The following is a 20,464-nucleotide window of genomic DNA, read 5'->3' on the forward strand; positions in this document are numbered from 1 at the left end:
CATAGCCGCAAAATGCACAAATGCAGCGATTCCAAAGTAAACACTAGAAACTTTCTTGAAAGAAAGGAATATTAACTTACGTTTGATCATGGAATGACTTGTAGAAAAGTTCTCAGATTCATCCTGCCATGTAAGCTGCATACAACAGCTGCACACCGCGCTCACCATTAACGACTTCGCCTTGTCGTTAAACATTAATTAAGAAGCCCGCGCCACAAAGATACGATGTTGGAAATTGTAGCAGGGTTTTCAATGCTCTTGGCGCAATGTCAGGATATTCCAGAATGACTTTAATCCAGAACCTCGGTAGAGTTGCTGTCTTGAATGTACGTTTAATAAGGTCCCCGTCATTTTCGATCTCTATTCACAAACGGGTCACAAATCCACTCCTTCGCAGTTCGTGGGTCTTCGAGGTTGTAGGCTCGTCAGGTGCCCTTTTCGCCGTAAAAATATCCTTTTCGCCGTAAAAATATCTCCAAAGACGTCTGTTTTCCAGTTATCTTCGCTCGTGTGGGGGCTAATTATTTCCGGGAACAAATGTGCTGCGCCCGCGGCCTAGTAATACATTATTATCAAGGACAAGCGCACATAGATATATTATATACACAAACAAGATGTACTACTAGCAGTCCAATCAATGGACTTCTATGACAACATTGTAATCTATCCCATAGTATTATTTCTAGAATAGACAGAGATATTGGTGTGTTAAGCAGGGGCACAGGATCAATTCGGCGAGAATGCGGTCGTTATTAAATTATTATTTCTGTGCGGCCCGGTAGCAAATGCACCACGGACCAGTACCGGTCTGCGGCCCGGCAAATGGGGACCCCTGTGTTACGGTACAGGGTGCTTTGATTCCAAAAATATGACGGCAACTGTCAAAACACTATGTAAAAAAAAAAATGCTAAACTGCCACACATGCATTTAATCTCCAAGAATATAACAATCTACCAACGTCAGATTTACATACAAAAGTGTTAACAACAAGCATTATAAAGTGATTGTGTAGCGTTAACCGTTTCCAACGATATTTATTATTTATTTTATTCCACTGACGGCTGCTGCAGTTATCAGAGTCTGAAGATGATGAGTCACGTCAATATGCGAATGCACGCAGCAAAGCAAAACGCCTAACGTGCACTTTGGACTTATACTAGTATTTGTTGATTTATGTTAGGCTACTTATTCATTTCCTTATGATTTAAAAAAGTAAATGTTTGGGCAATCTTCAAAATATATTCCATTTCACTCTGCATAATATAAGTCATTTGTACTTATTTTTCTGAATGTATGTTACATATATCTTTATTATAAAAAATAAAATTAAAAAAAAAAAAAAAAAAAAGGAAAGCAAAAGTAAACGTTTACATTAACTTCAGTTTTAATATACATCCTATGTTGTTAAGTAGTTAAAATTGAGATTTGGCATTTAGTATGTGAGGAAATGAGACAAAATAAAAATTAGGAGATGGAGGTTGGGGTTATTGCTGGTTCTGTTAACTTTTTTTTTGCAAATCATTGAAAACACACAATTTTGAATGAAAATCTGTTTTTGTATGTGTTACAGAAATAACTGTGCCAAAACAGTTTTCTTTGCATTTCAGTAGTTTTAGGAGTTTGACCCCCCCCCCCCCCCCCCAAAAAAAAGATGAAAATAAATAAATGGATAGATAGATAAATAAATAAATAAATAACATTTCTTACTCAGTGGCGACCTTTACGTCGGGGAGTTCCGGCAAAAAATTCTAGCCACTTTCACCCCTGGTCGTAACATATGTTGTAATGTCTAGAGTCGTTTCTACAAGTTCCAAAAAAGCAATGTGTGATCGGCATGTTCGTTTTTGAAAGATTACCAGAGAAAAGTAGCAGAATTAACATAGTTTCTATGCGAGGGCGGGCCTATAATGTCCCACTTCTACTTTACTTCTGCTTTACGATGCGACGTCACAGTCTAAAAATAGCATGCGCGCGGTACGCCATTGGGCTAACCTTCAAAAAGTATCAAAAGGGAAACATCAGTAGAACACACATGAAATTATATTTCACTTGCCTCATAGCAGAATTGTCAAAGTCAATAATTAATACTTTTCTCAGTCACCCCCACCCTTGTTTCTAGATGTTTACACGTGACTTGGGCAATTATGCTATTGGTCTAAAAATCTGTGGAGTGGGCTACAAGTGTCCCTTCTATCACGTCACTCAGTGCACAACACAATAACAAATTGACAGCTTGTCAAATACTAACTCTGAGCTAAAAAGTGCCATCCACCTTCCTTCATTTAGGCTCCTTAGATACTGCCTATAAAGGAAAGTGCTGTATAACTGACGCGTATCCAGCTGTTGCCATTCACACAACAAAATAATACCTTTGTATTCAAATAAACAGGATTTTTATACTGAAATAAAATTATTAGTTTTTCAGTGTGCTTTTGTTTAGCGGTAGCCATGTAAAATACAGTATGTGCCATGGTTCGATAAAGGTTAGGATATACTGCTTCAGAGACTGACACCATGTTTTTTCGCTGTGTATTTCTTGACATAAACATCTTTTTTCCACACTGAATCGTCCTGAGTGTAAGAAAAACTTCTCCAGCAGAGGATCCACTGGTCTTATTAGGCTTCCATCCCAGTCCTCAAAGCACCTGCTCCACTAAGTTTTGATTGTCAGGAGCCAACAACTGTCAACTTCTTGTGGAGTCCAAGTGGAGATGAGGAAATTGGAGGCGAAGTATTGCTTCAACAGATCTGGCTTCAACGAGCCTTTCCTCGGCTCTTTTGATCCCGACCGAGGAGAGGAAAAAAGGACTAACAAGACAGAAATGGACCGGCCGGTCGTCGCTTTGTGACAGTTTGGCAGGCTGACCACGCGCTCACGTCTGCCAGCGGACCTTCACACCTGCGTGGACTTCACCCGGCGGAGAGGAAGGCGTGCCCCCTGGTGGGCGGGACAGCCTGGCTGGGTGGCGCCATCCTCAGTTCGGTCTAGACTGAGCTGGTGAGGCACCGCCGCAAGGGGTGGTGCACGGGGGTGGGGTGCGGGATTGGCTGATGGTCATGTGATCTCAGAATATGGTAGCCCTGGAGCCTAAAACAGAAAAGAAGAGGAAGGCACAAAGAGCGTAAAATGGTAGGATCTTATTTACTTATGCCCTCTGTTCTGTTCCATGCCTCACTTAATTCACTTGAAGAAATAAACACCTTACCACAAACACCCATCCATATACACTAGTTTGTACAGCATCTTTCCTTATTTGGGTTGCTGGTGAGTTGGAGCATATCCCAGCTGACTTTTGGCCAGGTAAGGCAAGGTGTTTCCTGGACTGGTTGCCACCCAATTGCAGGGCACATACAGTATAGACTAACATGCACACGCACACCTTTGAAAAATTCTTGCATTCAACCTAATACAGGGTTCCTCAAGTTAATTTTAGGACTGTGAAACGATTAAAATTTTTAATCGAGTTAATCACAGCTTAAAAATGAATTATTCGTAATTAACCGCAATTCGAACCATCTCTAAAATATGCCATATTTTTCTGTAAATTATTGTTGGAATGGAAAGATAAGACAAGACGGATATATACATTCAACATACTGTACATAAGTACTGTATTTGTTTATTGTAACAATAAATCCACAAGATGGCATTAACATTATTAACATTCTTTCTGTGAAAGGGATCCACCGATAGAAAGACTTGTAATTCTTAAAAGATAAATGTGAGTACATGTTATAGTAATTTTATATTAAAACTAGGGTTGTTCCGATCATGTTTTTTTGCTCCCGATCCGATCCCGATCGTTTTAGTTTGAGTAGGCCTATCTGCCGATCCCGATATTTCCCGATCCCATTGCTTTTTTTGCTCCCGATTCAATTCCAATCATTCCCGATAATTTTTCCCGATGATATACATTTTGGCAATGCATTAAGAAAAAATGAATAAAACTCGGACGAATACATACATTCAACATACAGTACATAGGTACTGTATTTGTTTATTATGACAATAAATCCTCAAGACGGCATTTACATTATTAACATTCTTTCTGTGAGAGGGATCCACGGATAGAAAGACTTGTGACTTTGTATATTGTGACTAAATATTGCCATCTAGTGTATTTGTTGAACTTTCAGTAAATGATACTGTAGCCATGCCTAAATGCATGATGGGAAGTGGAACCATGACTGTGCGTAGTGCTACCAATTGATATATCTTCTCTGCGTTGGGAAATAACGTAAGGTGTTAAGAAAAAGTTCAATTGCTACCTTGCTTCCCCACATTGCTTCCCATGATATTTATATATATATATTAAAAAAAAAGGCATGGCCAATATTTTTTTGCCGATTCTGAGACTTTGAAAATGACGTGATCGGACCCATCCCGATCGATCGGGACATCTCTAATTAAAACCCCTCTGTATGTTTTCGTTTGAATAAAATTTGTAAAATTTTCAATCAAAAAAATACATGAATAGCTTGCCATTGTGGAAGGTACTGATTGAAATACACCACAAGGTGTCAAGGGCGAGTTTTAAATTAACTAAAGCTCTAGCCAAGTTTTTCTAGTGCGTTTTGACCCTTGACTGATGCTGTAGTTTCCGGATTCATTGTACCTTACGTTCATTTGAGTGTTTACTTCACAACGTACGAGACCTCTGATAGTTTGTTTATTGTGACTAAATATTGCCATCTAGTGTATTTGTTGAGCTAAGCGAAATGTTTCAATAGAGTTTAACCAAAGTCTTAGTATTATTTTGCATAGCTATTTTGATTGGGAATGCCAGTTCTCTTTGCATTGAGCGCTTTTCTTTTTGTGAACATTATTTTTTTTTGAGAGATAGGAATAATATTTTTGTTGTGCTTTCAGTAAATGACACTGTAGCGACTTAACTGTTCCGCACAAATGCATGATGGGAGGTTGGGCAACCACGACTGTCAGTGGTGGCTGCAAATGGTATAACTTCTCTGCGTTGTATACAATACAGGGTGTTAAGGAAAAGATCATCCCCTGTCACTCTTCCCCACGTTGCTTGCCACAATAATTATAATTGTTGTGGAAGAGATGACAAAACTTATGCCAATGAATTGCGCGGCCACAATGAATGCCTGTGTCCACACCACTCGCTTGTCTCTGCCTCTTAGCTCTCAATATACATAAAACGCGCCATTGTAGTCTGTTTGCAGCAATGCATGAGTGGGTCGTTCCGCGCATGCGTTAAATGGCTTAAATATTTTAACGTGTTTAATTTAGAAAAATTAATTGCCGCCCATTGACGCGATAAATTTGACAAGCCTAGTTAATTTAAATGCTTTTTAAGACCGAATTAAGACCATATAAAAAACAACAACTCACAGCCATATTGACCAAGAAAAACAAAATCTGAATTTGTGTTGATTTATTTTTTGAAAGAGGAAATGTGGGATGAGTGCAGGATATAACAAGGCAGCGTACTGAATAGGCTATTCATGCCACACCACCACATCGCAGACACAGGCCAAGTAGAGACGTTCTCGGCGTTCATCTTAAATTTTCGGGCAACCACAACACCTCTGCTTTCATGGTTGCTGTGGACCCAAACGATGAGCGTAGATCCACTCTTTTAAATCCACTAGCAATCGTAGCTAGGTTGAGATCAGTGCTTAATTTGTAAATCATAAACTGCCGGAACGCAAAGCACATATGACAGCGCAGGGATGACGGCACGGGAACAGGTCCCGGAACATATGCAGAAAATGGTGTTGAAAACAAAACACAAATGCCCACTTGCCATGCTGTGGGACTTTCCTTTTTTTCTTTCTTTTCTTTGTGCTTTTCTGACTCGTTTTGAACCGTCTTCCGTCTTTTTGAAAAAAAGACAGTAAATGCAACTGTCTTTTTGGCATGTTGAAATACCGTTTGATCCTGGCTGCTTGCTCCCCAGATGCCGCAAATTTCAACTTTTTTTTTTCCTTTCTTTTTTAATGTCGGGGGCGTGATTTGTTGGTCCAGCTTTTCAGTGCATCAATAAATCTCCGACTCTTTCAAATGACGTTAAATTTTTATAAACAACATGCAATTCTTGGGATTTCTTGTGGAAATGAATTTATGCATATTATTATTTTATCTTACACTGTAATGTCCGTAACTATGTGTAATATTCTGATATAATGTTTTCCGAGGCACCCTGAAGTGCACGCAACATTACTGTTGTTTTGATCCCGTGATGCTGGAGTGCGATAGAGAAGCACAGCCTGTGGAAAGCCCCAAGCTGTGTTCGTACTGTTAGCTCCATGTGTTAATAAAGAAACAAAGTTGTCAGCACGTCGTGTGTCCGATACCTTTGTTAAGAAAAAGCTCAAAACAAGACAATATGGGTTAGGGTTAGTAGTTAGCTGTGAGTAGTAGGAAGCAAAGGGGGAAAAGAGCGAGAAGCAAAAGTCTGTGGTTGAATGTGGCGGCAGTCTGCTATTATTTTGTTTATTGTTTTCCTATTGTTGCCACAATAAAGTGGAGAAAGCCATCAATGACTCCTCTCCTTCTTTCCCCCAAAAGTTTTTATATTATTATTATTTTATATGCACGAGACGTACCGGATCTGCCCAAATAAGTCCCGGAACACAGAGAGGCCAAAATCAAGAGGTGCCGGATCTTGTTCCGGCAAGATCCGGCTCAAATTAACTCCTGGTTGGGATGCAGGAGGGCTGCAGCACAAGCGGGCTAGTGTTAGCTGCTGTCACTTCGCTTACATTAGCAGCTTGCTGGCTGGCTTTAGCTTCTGTCTCTTCAGGACCGTGAGCAGCTGGTTGTTTTACACAGGCAATGGAGGGAGTTTGTTTCTTTCCTCTCATGGAGGTTATTTGCTTGGACGACTTAGCATGGGACTCTAGCACTTTCATGCCTACTGTACACAGCATAAGATGCAAAAAGCCTCGAACTCACTATTATCCACTGGTTTGAGCCAAAGGCGAAAGGACTGTTTACTCAACTACGTAAGTTTACATTTCCCCATCTCTCTAATATAAATGGTATGGCTAGGTGTACAAAAAAAAAAAAAAAAGCGTCCGTGTAGTGTATTACATTTTGTCGTGACATGGCATTCACGCGGGAATCCCGCGATTGATTGGCTCCGGCCCCTCGTTGATTTATTTAGGCTATCAAAATGACAAATTACACTTTTGAGGAGAAATGAGACACGGACAAGTTATACATCATGAATTTTAAGACCCAGATATGAAAATTCAATGCTGTTTAAAAAAGAATTTTAAAGCACTATTTCCCAATTCATAAATTCAATGCTTTTAAGACTTTTTAAGACCCCGCGGGAACCCTGTAATAAGTATGGTTTTGCAATGTGAGAGGAAGCTGGAGAGGGAAAACCTACCCAGATGACCTTACTTCAGGGTATCTGAAGGTTTAACTCTTTAATTTTATTTATTTATTTATTATCCATTATTGTTCGCAATAATGTTTGTCCACATTTCAGTTTGCTGACAGTACCCCATGAATTATTCCTCATGTTCGCAATAATGTTTGTCCACATTTCAGTTTGCTGACAGTACCCCATGAATTATTCCTCATGTTTTTGGGCACTTTGTAGACAAGCTATTCTTAGTAACATTCACACATATGCACGATTTACAGTCGGTCATGGATTTGACATGCAGTATGCAAGGAAGCCAGAATACCCAGAATAAAACCAAAGCAAAGCTTGGAGAGATCATACAATACAATTACCATGCTGACATTATGGGAAATCAAATTAGATCTTTTTATGTCTTCTTCCCCCACCCCTTACCTGAAGGCCACTTAACTTTTCGAGTGGACTCTCAACACGGGGCAAACTAAGCAGAGGAATTCCGGCTGGCGTCTCCAAAGTTTGCGGCGCTGGAGGCCGAGTGTTCTGCGTCGCAGTTTGGGCTGGCCGGAAATTGTTGATCACACAAGACACCTAGAAACAAGATCAAATTAGGAACCAGATGAAGGAACATCCCACAATCTCTCCTCTCACCAAGAAGGCAGCGATGGCTCCGCCGGTGATGAACCCAGCCAGGATGTCGCTCCAGTGGTTCCTGTGCTCCGTCACCCTCACCACGCCCACTAGCACGGCAAGCGATAGCAGCACTAGGCACAAGGTTGGCTTGGTCAGACGGGTCCCCTTAGTGCGGAAAACCAGGGTCACATACATCTAGAGTGAAATTATATGGAAACAAACAGAGATGAGTTGAAATAACTGCCACAAGAGGGTGCACTTCACTCACAAGACTAATAACGCCTCACAAATAAGTGCAACTATTAAAATTTGGGCTGTCAAAATTATCGCGTTAACGGGCGGTAATTATTTTTTTAAATTAATCACGTTAAAAGACGCATTTAACGCACATGCCCCGCTCAAACAGATTAAAATGACAGCACAGTGTCATGTGCACTTGTTACTTGTGTTTTTTGGTGTTTTGTCACCCTCTGCTGGCGCTTGGGTGCAACTGATTTTATGGGTTTCAGCACCATGAGCATTGTGTAATTATTGACATCAATAATGGCGAGCTACTAGTTTATTTTTTGATTGAAAATTTTACAAATTTGATTAAAATGAAAAAATTAAGAGGGGTTTTAATATAAAATTTCGATAACTTGTACTAACATTTATCTTTTAAGAACTGCAAGTCTTTCTATCCATGGATTTCTTTAACAGAATGTTAATAATGTTAATGCCATCTTGTTGATTTATTGTTATAATAAACAAATACAGTACTTTTGTACAGTATGTTGAATGTATGTATCCGTCTTGTGTCTTATCTTTCCATTACAACAATAATTTACAGAAAAATATGGCATATTTTAGAGATGGTTTGAATTGCGATTAATTACTTTTTAAACTGGGATTAACTCGATTAAAATTTTTAATCGTTTGACAGCCCTAAATAAAATCTAAACGAGAATATATTCACCACTTCAGTTGTTATCAGCAGCAGTCTGCACATAATCATTCGCTATAGTGAGTGTGCTTGGGTGGAATCTACTTGCTGGCTCGTTAGGAAGCCATTCTTGAACACAGGGGTAATTAAGAAGTTTGTTGGCTATTCATGAAGCAAAACACATTTCCTTTGGACCATTTACATTATGTGTGCTGACTTTGATGATTAAAAGTAAACGATGGAAAGCAGATAGATGTGGGTGTAGGTGGTAATGGATGGGGGTCCAAGCCTTATATGGCCACAGAGCGCATTCGAATGCAATTCAGTGCACCAATAAAACTGCTGAGGTACCTATAAAAATCCCCATATGCTGATTGTACATTATAAAACCTAATGTGCTTGATTATTGCATCTCATTTTTCATCAAAGGCATGATTTCAGAGGACTAGTTAGGAAAATGGCTTACGTCATGGAAAAGATATAATTTCAGATATAATGGAAAATATAGTTTTTAATGAATTGCATTTTACACAGTTGTCTTTCTGAAGTGGCTTCCCACTTATAAACAAAGGTGGGTAGAGTAGCAGAAATGTTTACCCAAGTAAGGGTAGCATTACTTGTAAATAATATCACTTAAGTAAAAGTATTCATCCAAAAATGTACTCAAGTACAAGTATTTGGTGAAAAGAATACTCAAATAATGAGTGTCATTGTGAGTAACTGCTTACATTGTTGTTGTTTTTTTATTTTTTTAACAATGGTATTATGTTTTCTAAGCACAACGTTATCTATATGAACTATTGTTTTGATGATACTGTACAATAACCCATTACATAACCACATTAAGCCAAAGAAGTACAAAAAAAAAAAAAAATCATTGAATTCCGGTGAGAGAAAAAAAATGACAGAAATGAAGCATTATTCATCCAAAGAGCATGAGTGCCCTCTGGTGGAGAAAACAGTTCCTAGTTTGAATAGTGATTAGTTCCTTCATAGTTACTATTAGAGAAAGAAATATAAGACATCAAAAGGGTCATATCTCCGGTTTAAAAACTGGGAGAGAGGTTAAAACCCCCGCTTTCGAGTCATGTCGAGGTCAGCGCTAGATGTCAAATTCCTGTACTTCATTTTTTACGGTGCTTTTAAGACGCCACGTGATTTAACAGGCTCTCATGAGCATAGAACGGCAAGCTAGAGTTTGAATGGTATAATGGAGTCATGTGATTATTGTGGCAAGGTCTCATTGGTGAAATTGCTAGAGCTACTCTTGGCATCGCTGGCAAAAAAAAAAAAAAAAAAAAAAAAAAAATCTAAAAGGAGAAAAATGTAACGACTCTTGTGTAGCCCAAAGTAGCAGAGTAGGAGTAGCGTTTTTTCTTCACAAATCTACTTAAGTAAAAGTAAAAAGTATGGCTTAGTAAAACTACTCTTAGGAGTACATTTTTCTCAAAAAGTTACTCAACTAAATGTAACGGAGTACATGTAACGCGTTACTACCCACCTCTACTCATAAAGTGTTAAACAAAACAACCAACACGGCATACCTCAAATTGTTCTGCACGTCTGCTTAACACCTCTGTAGTGGGCCATATTATAAACTGACCCCTCCACCACACTTCACATAAACGGTCCTAAGTCAGCAAACTAACAATTTGGAATTTGCAGATACAACATGCAATAATAAACGGCAAAGTAGATTAAACCTTATTAGAGCTTAAACAGGTGGGAAGCAGAAAACATACTTTTACCATAATATTTAGACTATAAGGCAGAGGTTGCGCTAGACATTTTCGTTGTCTGTCATTTTGACTGACAGGGTCATAAAAATCCGGTCATAATCTATTTTTACCCGTCACTTAAATTTTTAAAATGATAATGATGACATATTCAATAGTATTTAGTTTTCATTCATTTTTAATTAATATTGTAACGCTTGCTTGGCGGCGAAAAATCAGACACGGAAGTCGTGGTATTTTTCTCCCTCTTTTTACTCTGCTTACCGCCAACAACACCAACAAAACAACAACTCCACCCCCAAAGAAAAAGAGGCAACTATAAAGACCCCAATCACCAACGTCACACAATGATCTTAATTGTGGTTGTCAGCCCAAAATCTTCTAAATATATATTAAATGCATCTTACCAGATATAAAATGACTACTACATAGTCTGTGGTGATCGTTTGGTGCCCAGATTTCTTGTCGAATTACAGCAGTCCATCTCGCTCTCCACTTCGGGTCTCTCAGAATACGGTAGAACTTCAAGTCTCTCCGTCTATCTTCTCTGTTACTGCATCCGACCGCCACACATGCCTTCACCATTTTGATTATTAATGTTAACGAGCAGAAAAACACGCCGTAATAGGAGGCATGTACGTAGCGGTAATGTGTAAACACGACGAGCTGACGGATAATATGGCGGCTCCAGTCAGGGGGGCGTCAGTTTTGACGTCATGTGATTGGGGTCTATACACAGGCGGCAATCTAGTCCACCAATTGGATGACGCGCTGGCACACCGGGTGCACCAATAAGAACCTCGCGGTGATGTGACAATCACGGTGCCGCCGCCAGACCCCGGTGACGCTACAATATTCTGACAGAATAGCCAACGACGTCATGCATTAAGAGAGACAATAGCTAATTAATATGCTCACTCGCCACCCTGTGGTCTGGGGTGTGAATTGCAACCTGTCAAAATGACGGACGGACTTCAGTTTTTTCCGTCACCGTTTTAAAAAACCGGTCAACGACGGAAAATATTCGGTTAACGCGACCCCTGCTATAAGGTGCCCTTAAAATCCTTTATTTTCCTAAAAAGTTGACAGTGTGCCTTATGTATTAATTTTGGTTGTGCTTAATGACCTCGGGCCAAAGTGTATTATACTGCTACAGTAGAGTGTTGCAGACACATGTTCATCATTCGTCAAACCCATATCTAAAACAATGAAACAAACAATACAAAAAATAAATAAAACAAGATTAACAATATTAAAATATAAAGATCAAATTCAGTAAATAGATGCACTAAAGAGCCTTAAAATAAAATGCCACCATATGTAAGAAAATGAACTCCTGTGCACTTTTTAGTCTGGAAAATATAAAAGTTATACATTTCCATCTACAAGCAAAATAGGAAATCTCAAATGGAAATGGGTAAATAATATCATTGAATGAAACCCAACAGCAGCAACACCAACATTCCACCAGCTGGCGCCAGAGTATCTGCTTTGGCCTAAACACAACAGCGACTCAAGGAAGTTCTCTATAAAGATGGAGGATGGGTTCCAAAATAAATCAGAACATATGCAACTGCCGCACCTTAAATGTGTGAAGGTTCACTATGTATTTCCAGTAGGCTATGCTATAATTTTTTTAGTTCCACCGAAAGAGTGTCAAATAAAGACATCTAAGAATTGGTTTAATCGAGAAAATAGAAGTCACAAAATGTTTGCAGGTGTATGCTGCATTTTATCTTAAAGGGGAAGTTCAGAATTTTTGACATTAGGCTTAATCACCGAGTTAGCAGGAGTTTAACCCTTGAGAGTCGAAGGACGCGCCGGCGCGTCCTCAGCGCACGTCGTCTTTGAAGCGCCCTCGCGTTTTAATTACGTCACCCACATGCCGTTGGTTGGTCTCGTTTTAAAGTGCGGAAGTTGCGGTTTACTCGCGTTGTTATTTGAAGTCAATCGACCAACTAAAACGTGAGATATTGTCATTTAAGTTTGATAGTTTTATTGTCCTCTCAAAAAAACATTAAAACGCTGCATGGATCATTTGTTTATGTCTATATTTCCATCATTTCTTGTCCTTTTTCAAAACGGAAGCTCCATGAAAAAAACACAAATCAGACGAACCCTTTCGAAGTCACAGTGGAAGCACAAAATGCGTTTTTTTTTTTTTTTTTTTTTAATAAATATAACTGCCGTGCGAGGTTCCACCGAACGAGAGGGAGGAGTGTTCTGAAGCAGCGAGGTGGCGACCGACGGCCGTTTGAATCGAGCGAGCGAGCGACTTTGTGTGACTTTGAGAATGAACGGACAACTAAATTTAGCGCAAGCAATTGTGCTTTTTGATCAACTTGAGGAAGAGGATGGTCCAAATTCGTCATCATCGCCTTCTTCGGAAGAGTCCTCGAGTGAAGATAGTGACGGATTTGAACGCGTGGGTGACGCCATCGACGAGCAGAGGTAAACCAACTCACTCTTTTTTTTTATGCTGAAAACGTTTCTTTTGATATTGCAAGACAAAGTTAATTTTGATGCAATATAAGTGTGTGTTTGTGTATATAATAATAAAATGTGCATATCAGATCAAAGTCGTACGTGCACTGTGGGTATCCCAGGCAGGAATTTATAATTTGTGGTGTTCTTCTTTCTATATGAAGATTAGGGATGTAGCACATATTCAGCTGTGGTATTCTTTCTATTGTCATACATATAGATATCCATTATTATTTATTTCTGTATATATTTTTATTTTATACTTTATTATTTTCATAAATACTGACTTTATTTTCATGTACATTTATAGTGACAATGAAAGTAAAGTGAAATGAAAATGGAAGGGTGGAAAGAGGACCGACACCCCATGGAAGTGTGGGCTGTGTGAAGTAGGCCTGTGTCTAATTCCAGGACGGAACTGCTTTTCGGAGTGGCGTGCCTGAAAAAAATTTAACTTGTTTATTGTAAATATTTTTGAAAATACTTTTTTCCCCAGTGTTATATATACATATTTTTTCCCCACAATCAGTCTTCTCAATTTGGGTATATAAATGTGTGTTCAACAAGCTTGATTGTGTGTACATAGTTTTAATCAGGTGATGGGCCGCAATACCTAAACTCATAAAGAGATGGCCTCTAAACACTTTTTGTGTTAGATGGTATATTTTTTCACTGTTCTTCACTGTTTGGTCTGCTGTATATAACCTGTTTTGACTAGAGCACGTATAAAGGCAAAAAACGCCTAGGGCTATACCTGTTGTTTATGTTGAATTGTCAAATATAAGACTATTCATTCTAAATTTTTTTGGTTGAATGTTCATCCTAACATGTTGAATAAATATTACAAAGTTTCAAAACGGTTCGTTACGCATGTTTGGTTGTCAATTGGACATCAATATTAAAAATTTTGACAAAACGATTTTGGAATTTTTGGTCTTTTTGGGCCCAAAATGATGATTTATAATTGGTCAGTGAAGGAAACAACAGTTTGGACATGAAGTTCAAGGTGTCACAAAAAAAGGGACCAAACCAGGCCATCGTAAACAATTCTTTCTTTGAAATATAAAGGCAACTTCAAAGGCATGCAAAATCCGACAAAATAGGCCCAGACCTTAAAGGGTTAATTAGTTGGTGGAGTTGGTCTCAACAAATTCCAGTTTGTCAGATATTTGTTAATTTCAGGCGCGAGTCAATGGTACAATCTTAGCGTGCCAAAATAAAACAATATTAACAAATCTAAGATAGTCAAATAAATTCAAAATGCAGATCATTGTTCGAAACACCCATGCGGCTAAAACTACGGTGGCCGAGAGGTGTCAGGCGAAATGCAAAATCCAAACACTTTGCAAATAGCAAAAAGCATGAACCCCAATTGCAAACGCCTTGCAAACAAAAAAAAGCACGAACGCAAACTGCCACAACACGATCCCCAATTCCTAAAGCCCGATTGCAAATTGGCAAAAGCACGAACCCCAATTGCCACAACACGGTGCAAAAGGCTTGTAGCAAAAACAGCAAAATCACACAACACAACAGCAAAATCACGCAGCACGACGGCAAGAGGATGACCCGGAAGTTAAAAAAAAAAAAACTAGGTCTGTCAAACAATTAAAATTTTTAATCGAGTTAATTACAGCTTAAAAATTAATTAATCGTAATTAATCGCGATTTAAACCATCTAAAAAATATGCCATATTTTCTGTAAATGATTGTTGGAATGGAAAGATAAGACACAAGATGGATATATACATTCAACATACGGTACATAAGGACTGTATTTGTTTATTATAACAATAAATCAAAAAGGTGGCATTAACATGAGTAACATTCTGTTAAAGCGATCCATGGATAGAAAGACTTGTAGTTCTTAAAAGAAAAATGTTAGTACAGGTTATAGAAATTTTGTATTAAAACCCCTCTTAATGTTTTCGTTTTAATAAAATTTGTAAAATTTTCAATCAAAAAATAAACTAGTAGCCCGCCATTGTTGATGTCAATAATTACTTACACAATGCTCATGGGTGCTGAAGCCTATAAAATCAGTCGCACCCAAGTGCCAGCAGAGGGCGGCAAAACTCCATAAAACACAACAAGTGAGCGTTTCACTGTACTGTCATTTAAATCTGTCTGAGCGGGGCATCTGCGTTAATTGCGTCAAATATTTTAATGTGATTAATTAAAAAAAATTAATTAACGCTCGTTAACGTGATAATTTTGACAGCCCTAAAAAAAAACCACACAAAAAAAAAACAATGACAACACTTTATATATTGCTATATGTGTTTTGTGACCATCTTACCCCCCCCCCCCCCCCCCCTGCATGTCAATTGTTTTCGCTGCAAAAGTTTTGTTTGTGCTGCTTTCGTTTTAGAGAGTCAGCTAGGTTTTTCAGGTACAGTATTATGCTTTTATTGAGATATTATTTTCGTGTGGGGACGTCACTCGTTTGGCTCCCGCGGCTAATGGAGCGTACCAACTCTCTCAATAACCAAGGGGTGTCTTAACAACTAGCACGAACGTAGCACAAACGAATGGCAACACTTCGGGACCATTTTGGAGTAAATGTGGGGCTTAGAGAGACGTCATCACTCGAAATTAATATTTCAATCCCCCCAATTTACTTCAAAATGTACCTGAATTTGTTTGTGTTATGATCGTGCTAGTTGTTGGGACACCCCTCTGTTATTGATCGATTCGGCATGCTCCCTTAGTCGCGGGAGCTAAGCTAAGGAAAAGCTACGAGTGACGTCACCACTCGAAATTAATAAAATAATTGTAATATCTCTAAAAGCAGCACGAACAAAACTTTTACAGCACAAACGATGAACATCATTTTTATATAAATTTGCATCTGGGGGGGGGCGCAACTTTGCGGAGGTCTGTAGAGATGGTCACAAAGCACATATAGCAATATACAAAGTGTTGTCCTTTTTTTTTTTTTTTTTAACTTCTGGATCATTCTCTTGCCGTCGTGCTGGGGGATTTTGCTGTTGTGTTGCGTGATTTTGCTGTTGTGCGGCGAGCCTTGTCCTGTCGTGTTGTGGCAATTGGGGTTCGTTCTATTGCCAATTTGCAATCACAATTTATTAATTGGGGCTCGATCGTGTTGTGGCAGTTTGCATTCATGTTTTTTTTTTTTGCAAAGCATTTGCAATTGAAGTTCCTGCTTTTGCCAATTTGCCGTCGCGCTTTAGGAATTGGGGATCGTGTTGTGGCAGTTTGCATTCGTGCTTTTTTCTTTTTCAGAGTGTTTGCAATTGCGGTTCGTGCTTTTTCCTATTTGCAAAGTGTTTGGACTTTGCATTTCGCCTGACCCTTCTCGGCCACCGTATAAAACAATGTCAGAGCAAACTGCCGTAATTCTTGTCATTCTGCAGGACTATTTTTTAAACGCATAATGCAACCAAAATAAAGAGGAGTGCTTTGGCCTCTTGTGCTCATGCTGCATTTGAGGAAGGAGGGATTTATCCGGGAGTTGTTTTCATCAAAAGACATTTTGACCTCCAGCAAACCTGTCTTCTTGATAGTGATCAAATAGTGGAGGAAAAACAACGGCTGAGGTAAAAAGAACACACAGTAAACTCCCTTCTTTAGTTTCACTATTGACGGTATGCTTTTCGACAGGCAGCACCACTTTGTCGAGTGACGTTAGTCGTGATGTCTGGGTACTATTTTCCGACTTCACGACTAGGATCTCCCAGTTCTGGTGGCGTTTCAATGATATACAGTATTTCCAGGTCGGAGGTTGGAAACTCCGACTTTCCACCTTCCTCGAATGCAGCATCAGTCTTCTGAGTCGACTGAAGGACGGCAGCATGGTGAAATGTGCATTTAGAGGAATAAGACAGAAGAAATGGACAAACACAAGTTTCCACAAATTTCCTATGAAGAATGAGGAACAATATAAATTGTGGTTACTTGGTGCTGGGTAAGACACAAAAAAAAAATCACTCTGCCCTGCAGAGTTGCTGGATTACATGTACACACTACAATTATTGACATGCAATGGTAAGTTTTAATAACTTTTAATAACTTTATCCTAAAAACATAGCCAACACTATTGATTGCATGGGTCATTGGTGATTTTCATGCGTGCATATGTTGTTTTTTATTGGCATGCTAAGATTGTACCATTGACTCACACTAGCTTAGCCACTCCAGAGCCCTGAAACCAACAAATAACTAACAATTGGTTGAAATCAACTCCACCGACTAATTGAACACCTGCTAACTCGATGATTAAGCCTAATGTCAAAAATTCAGAACTTCCCCTTTAAGTCAGGTGGAATAGTTTCTAGTTTTACTGTGATCTTAATGAGGACGATATGAAGAATCAGGAACTTTTAGTTACCACAGTGTAGATGGCCGAGTAAAAACTGAGCGCCGCATCTTTGGAGGGGAACGATTTGCGGGCGGACACCACCAAGAAAGGGTTCCCTGTGCAGGCGCGTTGCTCGGTGATGTACTGAAGCGAGGACTGGCAGCCAAGCGCCGTGTAGTTTGGTTTGCAGGCGCTCAGAAAATGAGGTGTCTGGTTCCCCGTAACCACTTGACCCGCGTTGGCAAAGATGGTGGTTGTGAAGAGACCGAAAGAGTATACGCCTGCGTGGACAAGAAAAGGAGTGACATATGAATGATCTGGAGGGATTGAGAAGTCACACTGACTTGTGACAGTACCAACAGATATCAACGTATATGGCAATTTTTTTATTATGAGCAAATATAGTGAATAATCCTAAAAAAACGGGACATAGTGCTTTCTTTACACTGTTTAATGCCACTCCCAATTGAACCTGCTAAACTAAAATTTAAAAAATTAGGGGCAGTTTACATGGCGACTCTGCGACACCAAGACGCAATGACTGTGTTGCGGAATGGCCTCTCCTTTCTATGGTGTTGGCGAAAACGGAAGACAAAGATGAAAACTATTGAATCCGGGCTCCAAAGTGGAAGGATTCCATTGCGGGGGCTTGAGGGGTCTGCTTCCGCATCCATATCAAGGGAAAGCTCCCGCGCCAATAACGTCAGCACTCGACACGTCACATTGGGCGTGCGCAACGGTGCTACTAAACATTAAAAACAGCAAATATGGCAAAACGTCGGCTTTAATTTACTGTTTTTATAATATACTTAATTAAAATATGTTGAATGTTTCCATTTTTGTGCCTTTTGGAGCAAAAGAAAAATCCCATTGCTTGGAGTGGGTGGGTATGTTATCTTCCGGGCTGAGGAGGTTGTTGGGTTTATAGTGCATCATTGGCTGTTGCCTTGTATATCTGCACTGCCCCCTAAGGTCTGGCATGAATACTACATCATTTTCACGCGGAATTGCAACATTGTTCGAATGGCGATGGAACAATATAAATGCAAGTTTGAAATTGTTTGTATTCTCGGAGAGTCACCATGTAAACGGCCCCTAAGATAACATGTATTCAACCAATTACGTTTAAATGGATTGGATGTCAATTGCTGTCAACAGGAGTAAACGAGTTACAGGAAAAAGAATTTAAAAAAGAAAAACTACCTTACATCATATATATATATATATATATATACAGTGCCTTGCAAAAGTATTCGCCCCCCTTGAATCTTGCAACCTTTCGCCACATTTCAGGCTTCAAACATAAAGATATGAAATTTAATTTTTTTGTCAAGAATCAACAACAAGTGGGACACAATCGTGAAGTGGAACAACATTTATTGGATAATTTAAACTTTTTTAACAAATAAAAAACTGAAAAGTGGGGTTTGCAATATTATTCGGCCCCTTTACTTTCAATGCAGCAAACTCACTCCAGAAGTTCAGTGAGGATCTCTGAATGATCCAATGTTGTCCTAAATGACCGATGATGATAAATAGAATCCACCTGTGTGTAATCAAGTCTCCGTATAAATGCACCTGTTCTGTGATAGTCTCAGGGTTCTGTTTAAAGTGCAGAGAGCATTATGAAAACCAAGGAACACACCAGGCAGGTCCGAGATACTGTTGTGGAGAAGTTTAAAGCCGGATTTGGATACAAAAAAATTTCCCAAGCTTTAAACATCTCAAGGAGCACTGTGCAAGCCATCATATTGAAATAGAAGGAGCATCAGACCACTGCAAATCTACCAAGACCCGGCCGTCCTTCCAAACTTTCTTCTCAAACAAGGAGAAAACTGATCAGAGATGCAGCCAAGAGGCCAATGATCACTCTGGATGAACTGCAGAGATCTACAGCTGAGGTGGGAGAGTCTGTCCATAGGACAACAATCAGTCGTACACTGCACAAATCTGGCCTTTATGGAAGAGTGGCAAGAAGAAAGCCATTTCTCAAAGATATCCATAAAAAGTCTCGTTTAAAGTTTGCCACAAGCCACCTGGGAGACACACCAAACATGTGGAAGAAGGTGCTCTGGTCAGATGAAACCAAAATTGAACTTTTTGGCCACAATGCAAAACGATATGTTTGGCGTAAAAGCAACACAGCTCATCACCCTGAACACACCATCCCCACTGTCAAACATGGTGGTGGCAGCATCATGGTTTGGGCCTGCTTTTCTTCAGCAGGGACAGGGAAGATGGTTAAAATTGACGGGAAAATGGATGCAGCCAAATACAGGAACATTCTGGAAGAAAACCTGTTGGTATCTGCACAAGACCTGAGACTGGGACGGAGATTTATCTTCCAACAGGACAATGATCCAAAACATAAAGCCAAATCTACAATGGAATGGTTCAAAAATAAACGTATCCAGGTGTTAGAATGGCCAAGTCAAAGTCCAGACCTGAATCCAATCGAGAATCTGTGGAAAGAGCTGAAGACTGCTGTTCACAAACACTCTCCATCCAACCTCACTGAGCTCGAGCTGTTTTGCAAGGAAGAATGGGCAAGAATGTCAGTCTCTCGATGTGCAAAACTGATAGAAACATACCCCAAGCGACTTGCAGCTGTAATTGGAGCAAAAGGTGGAGCTACAAAGTATTAACGCAAGGGGGCCGAATAATATTGCACGCCCCACTTTTCAGTTTTTTATTTGTTAAAAAAGTTTTTAAATTATCCAATAAATTTTGTTCCACTTCACGATTGTGTCCCACTTGTTGTTGATTCTTGACAAAAAATTAAAATTTTATATCTTTATGTTTGAAGCCTGAAATGTGACGAAAGGTTGCAAGGTTCAAGGGGGCCGAATACTTTTGCAAGGCACTGTATATATATATTTATATACATATCTACATTTAGAGGGAGAGAGAGAGGGAGAGAGAGAGAGAGAGAGAGATCTATTGTTGCAAGTTCACCCACTTAGAAAATAGGCATCTAAAACTTCAATCATAGATGCATTTCAACTTATAGAGACATAATCTAAAAAA

The 20,464-nt window shown here is 39.3% G+C and overlaps 1 protein-coding gene across 7 annotated transcripts in view; it reads right to left on the minus strand.

The window, feature by feature from the left end:
* Positions 1-1,645: 1,645 nt before the first annotated feature.
* The window catches only part of LOC130919814 (phospholipid phosphatase-related protein type 5-like), a 151,436-nt gene continuing 132,617 nt past the window's right edge, over positions 1,646-20,464 (minus strand). For 6 of the 7 annotated variants that reach the window (XM_057842379.1, XM_057842377.1, XM_057842378.1 and 3 more), the window contains 4 exons: positions 17,468-17,718; positions 7,993-8,169; positions 7,796-7,932; positions 1,646-3,089 (listed from right to left, as the gene is read on the minus strand). In XM_057842379.1, the coding sequence (XP_057698362.1) occupies positions 2,987-3,089; positions 7,796-7,932; positions 7,993-8,169; positions 17,468-17,718 (668 nt within the window). In that variant the 3' untranslated portion in view covers positions 1,646-2,986. Of the gene's footprint in view, positions 3,090-7,779; positions 7,933-7,992; positions 8,170-17,467; positions 17,719-20,464 lie in introns of all 7 variants that reach the window. The other variant, XM_057842380.1, reaches the window with a different exon arrangement.

Source organism: Corythoichthys intestinalis, chromosome 8, assembly GCF_030265065.1.
Source record: "Corythoichthys intestinalis isolate RoL2023-P3 chromosome 8, ASM3026506v1, whole genome shotgun sequence".
NCBI lineage: Eukaryota > Metazoa > Chordata > Actinopteri > Syngnathiformes > Syngnathidae > Corythoichthys > Corythoichthys intestinalis.